The sequence below is a fragment of the Pelodiscus sinensis genome, chromosome 13, assembly GCF_052426305.1.
Source record: "Pelodiscus sinensis isolate ZL-2025 chromosome 13, ASM5242630v1, whole genome shotgun sequence".
Lineage (NCBI taxonomy): Eukaryota > Metazoa > Chordata > Testudines > Trionychidae > Pelodiscus > Pelodiscus sinensis.
In genome coordinates this window covers 4,895,919-4,913,859 of record NC_143064.1, presented here as the reverse complement: position 1 = coordinate 4,913,859, position 17,941 = coordinate 4,895,919, and the positions used below count along the sequence as shown (strand labels likewise).

Here is a 17,941-nt window from a genome sequence, read left to right as displayed (position 1 = left end):
TGAACTAGAAAAAAATTGTGCATCAGCAATTTGGATATTCCTTCCAATGCCCACCTGACTGCTTTAATGATATGTTATTACATTTCAGAGACTTTTTTGAATGACAAAGCAGTAGTTAAGGAATAGTTATGATGCAGAATATACAAAGCAACGAGTACTGCAGTCAATTAAGATGCTGAAGACAAGCCCTGGTTCTGTTAAGCATATTTCATCCCCCCTTCATTGCCCCACCTAAATAATTCAGCTTACTCACATTACCAATATTGGTGTCCCTGTAATGCCTGAAATGGTGACAATGGGACATTTCCAAGGAGTAGCAACCAAGTATGTTTCCATTACCTGCAACTATTATTGGCTGAATGCATTTTGTTTTATAATTAGACCTACAGCACTCACGAGACTCGAGTATAGGCAGTAAAAGTTTTTGGAAGATTTCAGCTAATTGGGATAGTCAAATAGTGGTAGGGAAAGTGTCACACAAAAGTCCAGGTCATCTTTCAGATGGGGCAATTCTGTTTTGCTTATCTGCTACCTCAACTGGATGTGTGCCTCCTTCCGTAGGGTAGGAAAGATTGTCTTTTTGTACCCATGGTATAGCGGGCTCAGGATTGTGCAAGACCAGCCCCTTCAACCAAGGGAGAGGAACCACAAAACCCTGGCCACAATTGAATTTGGAAGGATGACAAATGCAAAAACAGGAGTGAGGAGTAAAGGTTCATAATGAGTTTTGGATGGGCACACTGATCAGACAACTCTGCAATGCTCCTGCTCTTCAAAGTCCAAGGAATCAGTTGATGGCACCCCGAGGAACTCAAATTTTAAGGTTGTAAGGGGTCATCATGATCAAACAGAACCTCATCCACCCACTCTTGTAACAGACTCCTAACTTGTGTCTGAGTCGCTGAAACCCTCAAATCATGGTTTAAAACAGAGGTGGGCAATCATCTTTGACGGGGGGCCACTCCAAAATTTTGGAAAGTGGTTGAGGGCTGCACTTTCCCATGATATTAATGGAGAAGGTACAGGATCTGGGATGGAAGTTGGCTGCAGAAGGGAGCTTGAGATAAGGGATTGGGGGTGCAGGAGGGAGCTTGGGGTCTGGGAGGGAGTTTGGGTAAAGGAAGCAGTTGTGATCTAAGGCAGGGGACTGAGGTGCAAGGGTTTGGTTGGTAACCTACGGGAGGAGATTGGGGTGCAGGAGTTTGGGTTGTGACCTAGGGTAGGAGGGGATTGTGATCTGGGGCAGATCCACAAATTACAGCAGCTGCCATCACTTGGTGTCAGTATGGGGGTGGATCAGCTGGGTGGTGTCTAGCCAACTCAGGTGGTGGGTGTATCACAGGCTTCTGGGGATAGTGGGTTTGCAGGGCAGGAACTTGCTGACAAGCTCTAGAGGGCCAAGAGTGAAGGGTGTAAAACACCCTCCTGGAAGATCTGCTCAAGCAAAGTAGAGTAGCTGAAGGGGGAGAAGCATGCCCAGGCTGCCCTCACCTCCTTGAGCACAGGACAAGGGATGCATAAGGTGGGCAAACTCACATGCTGGCTAAGCACCACAACCTAGACCCACTTTCTCAGATTCTAGTGACAGCAGCCAGGACCTCTGGTGCTTCAAGGAGGATTCGAACACCTATACATGAAGATTTGGGTTGTATACCAGGAGTTCATAAGCCAGGAAGTATTTCCCCATAATAGCTGCTACAGACCTGATAACTGATCTACCTTCTAGGTCCTGGTAAAGGGCGGCATCTCAGAGAGGTCTTGGAGACCTCTTGGGAGTAAAGGTGGTTTAAGGCAGCAGAATGGGTGCAGCTGAATTAAATTCTGTTCTTACTTCTGCCATAAACTATGTTACATTGGGCAAGTCACTTCATCTCTATTTGCCTCAGTTCTCCATCTGTGAAATTGGGGATAAAATTTAGAGATAAGAGGCTCAAATTCTATGGCTAGTGATGGAGGTTACAGAACTGCCCAAACAAAGGGTAGTCAATAAGCAGACTTGAGGCCAAATCTGGGGCACCAGGTGCTTTTAAACTGACCACAAAATATATTTATTTATTTATTATTGTTATTGGGTCATGAAAAATGTTTTTTCTGGAATCTGGACCTTGACAAAAAACAACTGCCAATCTCTTATGCCAAACTGTCTTTAATAATATACAGTAATATTAGACAACAGCTGTCTTCACCCCAAAGATGGATATATATTAATTCCTTTATGAGATGTTTTGTGATCCTTTTACATGAAATGTCCCTTTATTATGGAGGTACCAGTTTGGGCTCCACACTTAAATTTGTGTTGCACTTAAAGACAAACATCTACTCTCTCATATATTGTAAGCTCTATTATTGTTAGGCTATTGCTATATTTTCAGTTTAATCTGCTTCTCAGCATTGCAGCTCTTCTTCTCTGAACTCATGCATACAACAGAACAAAGAACACTCAACAGCAACAAAGGTGTGGCTCTCTGCATAATGAGACTAGCTATATGAGCAAATTATATCAGCAGTCTAACAGCTGCACTGGCTACCTACTCATTGCCAGGTGCAACTCAAGATGCAGACTTTTGTACAGCCCACCTGGATCAAGGGCCTAGCCACATGAAAAGCTGTTGTCTTTGTTCATGGTCTTCTGGAATCACTGTGATCAGCTGATGAACATGAGCTATTAGTTCCACAGATGTGACCACTAAGCAGCAGAGTTTCAAGTAGGGGAAGCTGACTCTAGCAGTCACTTTTTTTTTTTTGAGGGTGTGAGGACAGAGGACATTAGTGGTATTTTATTTGAGGTGTAATTAGTTAGTCAATACTGTTTAATGTTATTGGAGTTACATTTTTGTTTTTTAAACATTGTACATGTACCTAGGTACAGTAGAGCATTTTTAATAAGCTGAAGAGCCCACCTGATCTAATGCCTCCATTTCTAAACATAGTCAACTTTCATCAACATTGCCTCTGGTGAAAATATAGGAACTCCTCAGCTCACAACACTTTACTGATCAGAGAGATTACTGGAAGTACAGGCTGTATTAATACATAACTACATGTTAGGGTACTATAGTAATAATATATACAGAAGGGCAATTCAGATAATTAAAACCCACACTTACCATGCACTTATAATGTGCTGCTGCCTTTTTGGCATTAAATATATGAAGCTTTCCTCGAGCTTCATTTTCTTCTTCACCTGCATGACAGAATCCACATTTAGGTTTTGTATCACTGGGACTGCTTCTGTGGGGAGACCTGTCTCTCTGAAAGAAAAACATTTTACTACAATATACTGCTGGGTTCCAAGTAAGATCATAATTTAACAAGTCTCTGGCCACCAACTGGAGACTCAGATACCAGTTTTAATCAAAATCTTTTAATTAAACTTTCTTCTAAGCATATTTATATTTACTGCTTACATAGGAACTGCTTTCTATTTCATCTGTGCCATGTGAGGATGTAGATCTAGTATCTTCTGACTGCCCTTTGAGATTTGTTTTTCTTGGCTTTCCCTTACGACCCCTCTTTTTTCCTTTGGGAGGTGAAGGCTCCAATTCATGTTCATTGACGCCTTCTTCTAAATCTGCTTAGAAATTAGAAAACAACATCAAGTAAACCTCAAAAACGAAACAAAAATTTGTAAGAAAAAGTGATAAATGGCTTACTTTTTTTCCTAGCCCATGTTTATAAAAAAATATGTTTTCAATTCATTACAATTTTGCCTTTAGCTATCTAATACATATCTGAAAACTACTGTCTAAAATGTTTTAAAATGATTTATAAAATATTCAATACACTTAACATCCATTCAATTTCAGGGCTAAAACCTGACTTTACACATCCCACTGAAGGTAATGAAAGTGAAGTACGTATGTGAAAGCAAAAATTGACCATGTCCATTGGTAACCTAATTTTTTCTATGTAACCTTCTGCCCTCTTTCAAACAGTTGAACTTTTATTTTGAACCCCCAAGTGTTCTTTGCCAGAATGAAATTTGATTTTTTTTTAAAGGGATGCAAACACCAATGTAAGTTACATTTTATCTTAAGCCATTCACCAAGAAATGCCTCTCTCCTGGCTTTAATACTTGAAACGTTCTCAGCTTGTTTAAAAGGAAATTTCACTTATTTTGGTCATTCCAGTGAAATGAACATTGAGAACTGTAAAAATCATTCAATTCTATTAATAAATTATAAAACAAATCCAAACATAACATTTTGGTTACAACATACTTTTAACCCTACTGCTAGTGGCAGCAACCAGATAGCCAGGAGTGCAATCTCATCCCGAGACTAAAAATATTACAGCCCAATGACTTAAATGGTTTCTGATCTTTTGCTGAAATTTCACACACTATTTAAGATTCTAAACAGACACTTTATATTTATTATATATAAACACAAATATGTTAAAGCTGGTTAATATTGTTGGATTTTCATTGTCTTTAGATTTTTTTTTATCCTCTTCTTTTGACATATGGGTTCTATCTGTTCTCAGCAGCTTAATCTTATAACTGCTTTACCAGAAGAACTCACAAGTAAAGGTTCCAATAAAATGCTAAACTTTTAGAAATCATATCTTATAAGCCTGGTTTCATCAAAGGAGCCTAAAGGAGATAATCACCCAACTTCCTTAGGCTCCTTGCAAATCACCAGCCTAAATGTTTAATTACTTCAGCCAGCTGTAGTCAAACATTTGAATATTCCTTTGATTATTCAAAATGTGCAGTTAACACAGACTTAGGGCAAGCCTTTCAAACTTGTTTACTTTGTTGCCCAACTGACTTATCCAGTTCTTGTGCTAAGTTGCTGAGAACTTTCCCGCCAGACTTTTATAAGTTCAGTGTTTTTATAAAAAGACCAAAATGCAAATTCCACAGCTAGATTTTTCTGTAGAACCATGCGTTGTACACATTGCTAGACAAGCTACTCTTCACAATCTAAAATATAAAGATGGAGATGAACCCTCACGTGGAATGGTTCAAAAGTCAGAAGGTCTGATCTCTCACTTTTTACAATAGTGATAAATGTACTGTTTCTTTTTAATTAGGCATTACTAGGGCACCTATCACCAGGGTAGCCTGGCCTCAATATCTTAGCAAGATATTCCAATTTCAAAACTAAACACTTTACCACAAATAAGATGATTTAACTTTACTCTTCTGGTTTTTTCCAGTCCTAGTATGGCATAACCTAACTGCATTGTATTTTATCCTGATAGTTAACCTATTTTACTTAACTACGGCTTACAAAAATTGATTCCTAACCCTTGGGTATATCACATACCACCATAATCTAGCCTAGACAACAAAGCCATTGGCCCAAAACTTAACACAGAAATCATTTCTATCGTATCCTTTCTACTGTAGCTGCTGCCAGTTTCCAAAAGAACTAGAAACACTTGCACTTCTCTTAATTCAGGAGAAAGAGTAATCCACAGGCTTCCACCACAAGTTATGCTAAAATATAATGCTTAAAAAGCATTTTCTATTATATATTCTGAAAGAGGCCAGCATTTGACAAGCTATGTAACTCACAAGTTTCTGTAAATCAAATTTGATTAGATTTGCCAGGTGTATCAACAATACACATTTTTTTCAAGCCTCTACATAAACCTAATGCATCAACCTAGCTCAACATTACCTACTTTTTAGCAGGCAATACCTTTTATTGAAAAACTCTGCTGGTGAAAGCTATTAAGCTGTCAAAAGCTTGTCTTTCACCAACAGAAACTGGTTCAGTAAAAGATATTAGCTCACCCATACCTTGTGTGCTTCCTATTCTAGGACCAACATAGCTACAATACTATGAACTACTCTTTAGCAAGTATATATGCCACATTCCATACTTCAACATACAAGATGGCAAAAGAGCAGTACATTTTCTTTTAACAATTTCATTACATTTCAGAGCCACAAAAGATGACTTCTTAGCCTAATTTATTTTGCATTTCAGGTTAACTGTTAAATGCCCACAATCAAAATGGTTATGTAGTGGTGAAAATCAAAGGAAAAAACATGCTCCAGACAGAGTGTGACAACTGAGACCTGTACTTTTGAGAAGCTCTTCTGAAAAGCAGAAGCCTATTTTATCTCGATGCACCTCACATGCATGTAATTCTGGATCCTCTGCTAAAATACTGAAGTCTTTCAAATCCTAACCTTAAACCTTTCATTTATAGTAACCATAGATGCTTCCTGTAACAGGTAAAAAAAACATGCAGATTGTGAATTGGTGTCCCTTTAATATCATCAGTATTTGAAAAGTCCAAACTGATCCTTCCTATGTGCATTTGTCTAGACTGAATTTTAGCCATCATCATGCTGTCCATTTGCCCACTTTAAAATTTCACCAGAATTCATCAATATTTCCAGTCTTGACTACCCTCTATAATTTCTTATGAGCCATAATTTTTCCACTTTTTAGTCCAACTTCTGTCTTTGATAATTAACATAAACACTTGCCCTGAATCTTAGGACACTGTGCTGCTCATTATTTTATTGACAGTGCTGAAAATAGACTGTCAATAATAAGAAGAAAATGAACATACAAGATGAAAGCCAGCTTTTTTATAAATAACTGTCACAGGCTCCTGACAGAATCCTTTCTGAAATACTTACTTCGTACTTTATTTACTCTATTGTAATGTTATTTTAATACTAAAGATTTAAACAGTAAATAGACCATATGTTGACAAAATTAATTGTGTTATTAATAAACCATAAGAATCCTCGGCTTTCCTCAAACAGCCCTTTCTGCCCCCAAACCATTCTCGCTAATAAAGTTCAGAATTCACAGAAGTCCACACATTGTATTTCCCTTTCCTGAAGGTGGATCTAAGTAAATAAAAACATCCAAAACAGATTTAATCCCCAATCCTACAGGAAGCGTGAACCTAGGGACCGATTTCAAAGGGACTTGACACAGACTCAGGGATCTGTGGTAGCCCATCAATTTGCAGGACTGAAATTACAGTTTCTCTCTTATTAACAGCACTGTGAACTAGTTTAACAGTACAGAAAATAAAACCCTGCAACCAGGTTTAACACAACAGCGCCTTGGATAGTCTTTACTATTTAATCGACAATTTGGTTTGTGCCCTATCCCTCCCCTCAAGCCCACTGCCAAGCTTACCCTGTTTCCCTGGCATCTGATGGTTGGGTGTTTCCAACTTCTCATGTCAGCTTGAACTAAGGGAAACACAAAAAGTTGTTCAACACCTCCCTGACCATATTAAGTGTTATCATGGGCCCCACCCATATTGTGCAGTCCCCTAAGGTTCTCTAGATGTTCTTCACTTGCCCCCCTCCCTGTCCCATTAGCCTTTCATAGCAAATTCTCCGGTTTTAAAAGCTGCCCTCAAAAATACCTAGAATGCTGTATCTCAGGGGGTCTTAAACGCCTGGTTCACCGTGTGCTCTCAGAATAACATATTCCAGAGAAGACATTTTGATTTTCAGAAGCACATAAAGATGATTTAGTCAAGAACATATTATCTTCAGAGCAGCCATGACAAAATCCAGGCGTGTGAGAGTGCGCCCCACATTTGTAGCTTAGAATTCTAGCAGTATAAAAAGTTGAACAGTTGACTCCAAGAGTTGTCAACCTAGATGTCCAACTCTTAAAGGGGTTTAGGTAGTGTCCCTTTTGTTATAGGCAGAAGGAAGGGGACCCTGAAACATCTGCCTGTTGTAATGTGGAGTCATGCTACTGAAGAGGTTAAGATCCACTAGTTTATTCTTTATTGTGTCGTATTATGTTGGGGATTTCTTTTCCCTTCTTTAAAACCTAATCTTAATGCAAATAACTGTATTAAAGTACTTTTAAGATTGTGACACAAACCAATAAAAAGGAGGACATACTAAGTGGTGGCTAATGCTGCTGTATCTAACTACTAGCAGGGTCTCTGCACTGCAATACCTGGCACAGAAAAGCAAGTTACATAGGAGGAAAAGAAGTACAAGATGAGAAAAAGAGTACGAAGCAAAACTGATTGGAAGAGATTTTACCAAGAGGTATTGTAGATACATGGTCTACGTTTATATATTTTGGAGATTGCAAGAGTGTGCTTATTTTATGAAATCTACACAAAAAACACATACATTTTGGTTTTAAATTGTTAAAGCACTTTATAAGTAAAGAAGGATTTCTAGAAATCAGAGTAAGTCAGCATTAACTTTTATAAAATAAAAGGGGTTTAAAAGAAGAAAGCACAAATAAAGTAGAAACTAAAAGATGGCTACAGATAATAAAAACTATTTAAAATATCAGAGGACTTAAATAAATTAACCACAATATAGAAATGTAATTATTTTTACTAGAAAAGAAATGGCAGAAAAACTAAACAGTTTCTCTGCATCTGTACTTGATAATGAGAATCCAACCAACTAGTGAGGATAAATTAGGAAAGACTGACATAAAACTAGTGGAAAATAAGTATTACCGGGTCACAGTAATAAATAAGTAATGTGAAGTTATAGATGAAAATATTCAACTTTTTTTTCCCCAAGAAATCTTTTTGATAACGGAGAAAGACCAGATGAGAGGAAACTGATAGTATGACTCTTACGCATACAGAGATTTTCAGGGGAAAAGGCTTAAAAATCCACATCTGTAAATCCAATTACTATTTTATATGTGCAAATATACTAGATTCCTCATTAAAACCAGTAACATCATGGACTTCAACCAAAAGAATGTATAGTCTGAACAGTATTTATATTAGGAAGAGTTTCAGATTATTTCTACATATAACTTAAGAATGCTTTTGCACAGTGTGACACTGCTGACCATGAGCTACTGCTATCTCACCTGAGAGGTGTCAGGAGTCTAGGGTAATGCGTTCAAATGATTTGAGTCCTTCTTGGCACAATATACCCCAGGGCGGCCCGAGGCGGGCTGCCAGCAGCTGGCGCCCCAGGTGGAATGCGCGATCAGTGCCCCCGCCTCCACAGCCCTCAATGGCGTGACATCATCATTGGGCACCCTATTTAACACGGTGCCTTAGGCGACGCCAAGTCGGCCTATACGCATGAGCCGCCCCGAATATAACCAACATATAATGATGCCTTCTGCACCTTCACCTCCACCACTAGCTATTCCTATCCTTCACATACAGCCCCACACCTCTACCAACAAGATGGCCCAGTGTGGGCGAGATCAGCTCATGTATGAAGACTACCTAGCTGAAACTGAATTTGAGCAAAACAGATGTGATGCTGGAGGGAAGATGAAAGTATTTTAAGGCTCAGAGGGGTAGCCATATTAGTCACATTGACTTAAGAGCATGTAGAAATTTGGGAATATAGAGGAATAGTCTACAAAAGATACAAAACAAGGTGGCTCTGGTTAATTGGGCCTAATCTGTCTTCTTAGAAAGATTAAGCAATGACCCTGCAGTAGGAATGGAAAGACAAGAGAACTAGACTTTGTGAGTTAGGGTGCCCTGGTGATTTTTACATGTGACTTGAGAAGCGTGTGCATAATAGACAACTATACAGGGTGAAAGGTATAGTATGTGCCTGTTAAAGAAAATGAATCTGTGTCAAGAAATACTTCAGACTAAAAATACAAATCTCTCAGATAAATCAGAACATTGTCTAAATTTGATGCCAATATATCTTTGATGTTTTGCCTGCCAGCATCTCATTTATGCAGAACTTGGAATAAAATAATTGCTTTGGCACAGAATATACTATTTCTGAATGGGTTTTCTAGAAAAAAGTTGGACTTGCTGAACTCTCTGAATTACATGAGATCAAAACTTCCTCTCTGATCTGAAGAAATAAAAAGCACAATGACTCAGGGAATCTTGAGATTTCCATTTGCTGAAAGACCATTCCCTTTTAATTCCCTGACAGCACTGGGTGCAGCTACTGTGGTAACTAAGGCACTTCGTTTTCTGACCCACACAGCTTCCAGGCATTTGTTTCAACAATGTGTATAGTCATTTGGCTTCTTATTATTTTCCATTTTATTACTGCCAGAGATAAGTGGAATGATATGGAGAATTACTGTGTTCCTTTCTTGAACTATTCCTGGTCAATAAAATAAGTACAGTTTGAAAGGGATAAGACATCATTGGGAAATTGAAGAATACCAGAGTTTAGTTTTGGACATGAATTAGTCCCAATAAACATACAGGCAGTCCCCGGGTTACGTACAAGATAGGGACTGTAGGTTTGTTCTTAAGTTGAATTTGTATGTAAGTCGTAACTGGCGTCCAGATTCAGCCGCTGTTGAAACTGACCAGCGGCTGACTACAGGAAGCCCGAGGCAGAGCTGCTCTGCCCCGGGCTTCCTGGAATCAGCCGCTGATCAGTTTCAACAGCGGCTGAATCTGGACGCCTGGGACAGAACAGCTGGGGAGCTGCCGGGTGGGTTCCCACAGCGCCGCACCACGGCGCTGTGGGACCAACCCGGCAGCACCCCAGCTGCTCTACCCCAGGTGTTCCCAAGTCAGCCACTGCTGAAACTGACCAGTGGCTGATTCCAGGAAGCCCAGGGCGGAGCAAAGCTGCGGAGGACGCGGGCGGTGGGACCGCGGCGTGTCTGGGCGGTCCTGCTGCCCGTGTCCTCCCCGGCGAGAAAAGCCCTGTTCGTATGTAGGGATCCGACATAAGTCGGATCCACATAACTCGGGGACTGCCTGTATATGTTTAAAATCTTATCTCATTAACTTATCAAAGGTAAGGGCCAGATTTTCAGAAGAGCTCAAGCATGCAGCAGTTATTTTTCTAATTGGGATGTTGAGCACTTTTAAAAATCTGATCCATACTCTGGAATGAAGAGATACATTTACCATCTTCATAGTAATACTAGCAATCAAGGTTATTATTCACAAGAAATTCCTCTGAGAAAGCTGTCATCTAGAGTCAGAAAGAAGAGCAAAATTACTGAAAGTTCTTTTCTTATTCTGGAGGATATTCACAACCAGGTACTTTAGTACTGATATTCAGTAAACCTTACTTTAGGAATGTGCCTGGAAAAGAACTCAAGCATTCAGATTAGTCCAAGCTTTATGAAAGACCAGGTACTTCTCTGCAATGAAGAGGAGGAAGTATGTGGGCTGACTGCATAAATTAGAATACCAAAGCATACACAAAGTGAATTCCTACACCAATGCCCTAAAAGCATTAACTGGCTCTAGCAGTAGGCTGTCAAGGAGTCCACCCCAATGGCAAAAAATCCAACAAGGGACAAACTGCAGGAAAATGAGATTGTTTATCCAATGTGACAAAATGGGGATTGTATTCAGTGTGTTCGCTTGTTATGTTGCATGTTAATTTATACTATCCTGCACTGTTCTGTAGTAACACTGTGTGTGCGCCTCAGTTTTCCTGGACACTGTATCGGTGCCTGGATGGGGATGGGAATTCTGGGTGTGACTCTCACTGAGGGGAGGCTGCCCTAGGCTGCCCCAGCCCAGCACATACACAATGGCCAAGTCTCTCTTGTAACTAGAGCCTAAGCAAGGGTGGGAGGGTAAAACCTTTTGTCTGGGAACCTGGACAAAGGAAAAGGAGGGGTTGGCTGCAGCACTGGGACCAGTTGCTGGGTGTCTGAGTTAGTCACCCCTGGCTTACGATACAGGGAGGGGGCCCAGGGCCTGAGCCCCCCACTCTCCGAGATGGCCGGTACTAACTGCTTCTGGTTCCTGTGCTAACAAGTCTATTCTACACTGTATCCCTGTGAACTAATAAACTTTCTAAAACTTAAAAAACAACAATGGTCCTGTAGCACCTTAGAGACTAACAAAAATATATAAATAGTATCATGAGCTTCTGTGGGCACAACCCACTTCTTCAGATGACAAATAAGTGGCTATCGTACATTTCAAAGGGAGAGAGGTGCAAGACCAAGGACACATTTGCTTCACCTGACCCTCTACCCCACACAGAGATGGTGCAGGGGGGAACTGGCTTTTAAGCTGCTCTCCCCTTTGCTCCCTCCCTCTGACAGAAGCAGCAAGGGGGAGGGGAGTGAAGCAACTAGTCGAGTAGTCACTTAAGCTTATGCTTATCGGATAGTCAACTAGTTGACTAGTCACTTACATCCGTAACCTGGAGATCTCAAATGTAAAGTAATTTAAAAAATATTTTTCAACCATACCACAGAAACAACCAAAATCATTGATAAAAATGGCAAGTAAAGAAGGAAAATAAGCATAACTGAACTTCAGCCCCAAACTTCTGAAACATAAATACAATTGTCCAAAACTGATGAAATGCTATGAAAACATTTACCACCGAACAAAAAATAATAGCAACTCATACATGATGTTGGGTGCTGAAAACAATCAAAGAGCCTATTCTGTGTCTTGAGTAAAATGCTTAATTTAGGATTGGATTTATTTTATTTTCTAGATAAAACATTTCTAAATAGTGAGAAATGAGAACAAGAATTTAGAGGACAGTATGCTTCAAATAGCTGCTTTTCTGAACAGCTGCCTCCAAACTACTTTAACTGACATGCTATTCTAGTTAATAAGAATACAACATATAAGATTCTAGGTTGGTCTCTATGGCTATGCAATGACAATCAGTTAACCTTTGAGTTGTGTAGAAGCACACATCCGTATGGTGTCATTTGAATTTTATTGTGATTACTTCAACATCTGAGTTAAGAGAAGAAAAATAACTCTGACATCATGTGAATGCTGGACCATAAAGAAATATTAATGGAGAACAACAATCTGCAAGATTAGAGAATGACTAAGCATAGCTTCTTGTGCTACCAAACAAAATTATTATAAATGAACTGAAGACAATACTCCTGGGGGAATTCTGTGCCACTGTGCACATGAAGAATTTTTGTCTCCACCAGATTTCCTGGTTTCCCTGCAGAAAAATAACTTTTTGACAGGGAAGCCACAAGAGCAGTTATGTGACCCTTCCCATTAATGTGTTTCAGTTGCCTAGTGCAGCCAGCAAAGTAGTAAATGACTATAGCAAGACTAGGAACATAAGAACGGCCATACTAGGTCAAAACAAAGGTCCATCTAGCCCATGCCAATGCCAAATGCCCCAAAGGGAGTGAACAGAACAGGTAATCAGCACGTGATCCCTCTCCTGTCATCCATTTCCAGACAAACAGAAGTTAGGGACACCATTCCTACCTATCCTGGCTAGTAGCCATTGATTGACCTAACCTCCATTCATTTATCGAGTTCTTTTTTGAACCCTGTTAAAGTCCTGGTCTTAACATCCCCTGGCAAAGAGTTCCATGGGTTGACTGTGCACTGCATGAAGAAAAACTTCCTTTTGTTTGTTTTAAACCTGCTACCTATTAATTTCATTTGGTGATCCCTAGTTCTTATATTGTGGGAATAAGTAAATAACTTTTCTTTATTCACTTTCTGCATACCTGTCATGATTTTATAGTCTTCTATCATATTCCCCTTAGTGTCCTCTTTTCTAAGATAAAAAGTCCCAGTCTTTTTAATCTCTCTTCACAGTGGACCCGTTCCAAAACCCTAATCATTTTTGTTACCCTTTTATGAATCTTTTCCAATGCCAATACATCTTTTTTGAGATGAGGCGATCATATCTGTATGCAGTATTCACAATGTGGGTGTATCACGTTTTTATATAGCGGCAATAAGATATTCTCTGTCAAGTTGCCATATCCCCTACTCATAACTCCAATCATCTGAAGTGGACTGTGCTCAAGAAAGCTCATGATACCGTCTACATGTTTTGTTAATCTATAAAGTGCTACCAGACTATTTGTTGTTTTTTTAAATAATTCTTGACATTCCTTTTGCTTTTTTGACTGCCGCCGCACATCTGAGCGAATGTTTTCAGAGAACTATCCACAATGTCTCCAAGGTCTTTTGAGTAGTTGCAGCTAAATTAATCCCCATCACATTGTATGTATAGTTGGGATTATTTTTTTCACTCCTACAACTGTGCATTACTTTACATATATCAATATTAAATTTCATTTGCTATTTTGTTGCCCAATAGCTTAGTTTGGTGCGGTCTTTTTGAAACTCTTCACAGTCTGCTTTGGTCTTAACTATCTTGAGCAGTTTGGTATCATCTGCAAATTTTGCCACCTGACTGTTTACCCCTTTCTCCAGATCATGTATAAGTTAGTTGAATAGTATTAATCCCAGTACAGATCCTCGGGGAACACCTCTTGTTACCTCTCTCCATTCTGAAAACTTACCATTTATTTCTACCTTTGTTTCCTGTCTTTTAACCAGTTATCAGTCTGTGAAAGAACCTTCCCTCTTATGCCATGACAACTTGCTTTACTTAAGAGCCTTTGGTGAGGGACCTAGTCAAAGGCTTTCTGGAAATCTAAGTATACAATATCCATTGGATCCCCCTTGTTCACGTTTGTTGACTCCCCCCCCCCCCCAAGAAACTCCAATAGATTAGTAAGGCATGATTTCCCTTTACAGAAATCACGTTGACTTTCCCCCAACAAATTATGTTAATCTATGAGTCTGACAATTTTATTCTTTATAGGAAAGACCTTGCTGGGGGCCCCTACCCTATACCAGGCTCTGCTGTTACTCTCAGCTGGACTGGAGAGGGCAAGACATCCCCTTTATCTGGCATCTGGGGCCAGTTTAAATCCACCCCCAGATTTCTCTCTCAGCTGCAGGAAACGCTGCACACTCCCTCTCACTTCCTGCCCCCATCAGTAGTCAACTACATGGAGAGGGATCCCTCTACCGGGTACTGATCCTCCATCCAACCAACCCTTTTGCATTCAGACTCGCTCATAATTCAAATCCTCCTGCTGAGCCTCAATCTTCGCCACCCCTGCCCTGATGAACCCTACTCCCCCTACACCTGGACCACCCTGATGAGCCCTCCATACCCAGAGCTCCACCCCACAGAGCCCAACCAGCTGAACCTGGATTCTTCCCCTCTGAGCCTCCCTCTCCCAAGCATCTGGCCCCTCTATTGAGTCCCCCAGATATCCCTGCTGAGCTCTAGCTTACCCCACACCCAGCTCCTCCCACACTGAGCTCTAACCACCTTCACCTGGAATGCACCACAGTGTAGGGATGTTAAATTGAGATTAATTAGCTAATCCAGCAGTGGATGGAATTTCCACTGACTTCTGATTAGTCACTACTCCCACTGCAGCTCTGAAGTTTAAATGTATTAGGAGCCAGGAACAGAGCTGCAGCAGTTTCTGAGCCAGCACAAGCCAGGACTGCTTACTCCTGCCTACACCAGCCCTAGAAGCTAACCCCGCTGTGGCTCTGCATTTTAAATGTAGTAAGAGCCCGCCAGGCTTTTAAAATGCAAAGCCACAGCGGGGTTAGCTTCCGGAGGTGGCACAAGCCTGGAATGAACAGTCACGGCTTGTGCTGACTCTGGGACCACTGAAGCTCTGCCTCATGCCCACCCCCGCACCGCTTAGGTTTATCGGGTACTCGACTACTCCCTTATATCCCTACTACAGAGTCCCATTACCTTTGCACCCAGGATTTCCAACAAACCCCTGTGCCTCCCGATCCCCCACTGAGCTGCCCACACTCAGACTGCGCCATACCAAACTTTCTCAACCCACACTTAGATCCCCCCACACTAACTCCCTTTACACTTGGATCCTGCCTGGCAGGACTTGCCTGCTCACACCTGGCATGGACAGACGCCTGTAGACAAGTGCCAGGAGTATGGGAAATAAGCAAGAAGAACATGAAGTGCTAACAAACACACACAATTACGACAGTTGGTATCGGAGACTTGGTGGGATAAGACACATGACTGGAATACTAGTATAGAAGGGTACAACTCGTTCAGGAAGGATAGGCAGGGAAAAAAGGGAGGAGGTGTTGCCTTATAATATATACACTTGGACTGAAGTGGAGATGGACATAGGAGACAGACTTGTTGAAAGTCTCTGGGTTAGGTTAAATGGGGTTAAAAACCCCAAAGGTGATGTCATGCTAGGATTTACTACTGATTACCTACTCAGGCAGAAGAGGCTGAGGTGGCTTTTTTTAAACAACTAACAAAATCATCCAAAGCACCAGATTTGGTGGTGATGGGGGACTTCAACTATCCAGATACATGTTGGGAAACTAACACAGTAGGGCACAGATTATCCAATAAGTTCTTGGACTGCACTGGAGACGTTATTTCAGAACATTAAGAAAGTTACTGGGGGGAAGCGGTTCTAGAACCGATTTTAACAAATAGGGAGGAACTGGTTGAAAATTTGAAAGTGGAAGGCAGGCTGGGTGAAAGTGATCATTAAATCACAGAGTTCATGATTCTAAGGGTGACAAGAAAGGTTTCTACAGGCATGTTATCAGTAAGAGGGTGATCATCCCTTTCTGGATGAGGGAGGTAACCTAGTGAAAAATGATGTGGGAAAAGCTGAAGTACTCAATGCTTTTTCTACCTCTGTCTTCACAGACACAGTGAGCTCCCAGACTATTGCAATAAGCAACGCAGTATGGGAAGGAGATTGGCAGCCCTCAGCAGAGAAAGAACAGATTAAGAACTATTTAGAAAAGTTAGACATACAAAAATCCATGGGTCCGGATTTAATGCATCCGAGGGTACTGTCTAGATTGTCAGGCTCAACAGGCAGTGATCAACGGCTCGATGTCAGGTTGGCGGTCAGTTTCAAGCAGAGCGCCCCAAGGATCGGTTCTAGGGCCGATTTTGTTCAACATCTTTATTAATGACCTGGATGAAGGGATGGATTGCACCCTCGGCAAGTTTGCAGATGACACTAAGCTAGGGGGAGAGGTAGGGATAGGGTAGTGATAGGGTCCAGAGTGACTGTTGATCAATACCTGTTGGGCCCAACATTCTAGCCAGCTTTCTATCCACTTTACAGACCATTTATCCAATCTATATATTTCCTTAACTTGCTCACATAGATTCGAAGACTGGGCCAAAAGAAATCTGATGAGGTTCAACAAGGACAAGTGCAGAGTGCTGCACTTGGGACAGAAGACTCCCAAGCACTGTTACAGGCCGGGGACTGACTGTCTAGGTAGCAGTTCATCAGAAAAGGACCTGGGGATTGCAGTGGATAAGAAGCTGGATATAAGTCAACAGTACACCCTTGTAGCCAAGAAGGCTAATGCATATTAGGGTGCATTAGAAGGAGTAGTGCCAGAAGATCTAGAGAAGTGATTATTCCCCTTTATTCTGCGCTGGTGAGGTCACATCTGGAGTACTGCATCCAGTTCTGGGCCCTCCACTACAGAAAGGATGTGGACGCATTAGAGAGGGTCTAGCGGAGGGCAACCAAAATGATTAGGGGGCTGAAGCATATGACCTAGGAGGAGAGGCTGAGGGATTTGGGTTTGTTTAGTCTGCAGAAGAGAAGAGTGAGGGGGAATTTGATAGCAACCTCCTGAAGGGAGGTTCCAAAGAGGATGGAGAGAGGCTGTTCTCAGTAGTGATGGATGACAGAACAAGGAACAATGGTCTCAAGTTACAGTGAGGGAGGTCTAGGTTGAATATTAGGAAAAACTATTTCGCCAGAAGGGTGGCGAAGCACTGGAATGGGTTACCTAGGGAGGAGGTGCAATCTCCATCCCTAGAGGTTTTTAAGCCTTAGCTGGGATGATTTAGTTGGGATTGTTCCAGCTTTGGGCAGGGGGCTGGACTCAATGACCGCCCGAGCTCTCTTTCAGCCCTATGCCTCTATGATTCTAAGGAAGGGGACGGCAACCTTTACAAACCAAAGAACCAAAGTACAGTAAAACTCCAATAGTCCGGCATCCAATAGTCCGGCACTCCTGATAGTCCGGCATCAAAATGGCAAGAGCCTAGTGAGTGAGCTTCGGCAAAAAATGAGTCACAAGGTAACAGCAGCAGCAGCAGCTGAACTGAGCAAAAAGGGTAAAAAAGGCTTAAAAAAACTAAAACATTACAGTATACTGTATACAGTATGTACAATAAAAAGGGCTAGGAACACTTTATATACAGTATATAATATATATATATATACTGTATATATAC

At 41.1% G+C, this 17,941-nt stretch overlaps 1 protein-coding gene across 2 annotated transcripts in view; it reads right to left on the bottom strand.

The window, feature by feature from the left end:
- The window catches only part of PHF6 (PHD finger protein 6), a 47,421-nt gene that overhangs the window by 9,372 nt on the left and 20,108 nt on the right, over positions 1 to 17,941 (bottom strand). Inside the window, exons 6-7 of one of the 2 annotated variants that reach the window (XM_006135305.5) lie at positions 3,408 to 3,574; positions 3,108 to 3,251 (exon numbers count right to left, since the gene is read on the bottom strand). In XM_006135305.5, coding sequence (XP_006135367.1) covers positions 3,108 to 3,251; positions 3,408 to 3,574 — 311 coding nt within the window. The remainder of the gene's footprint in view (positions 1 to 3,107; positions 3,252 to 3,407; positions 3,575 to 17,941) is intronic. The other variant, XM_006135306.5, reaches the window with a different exon arrangement.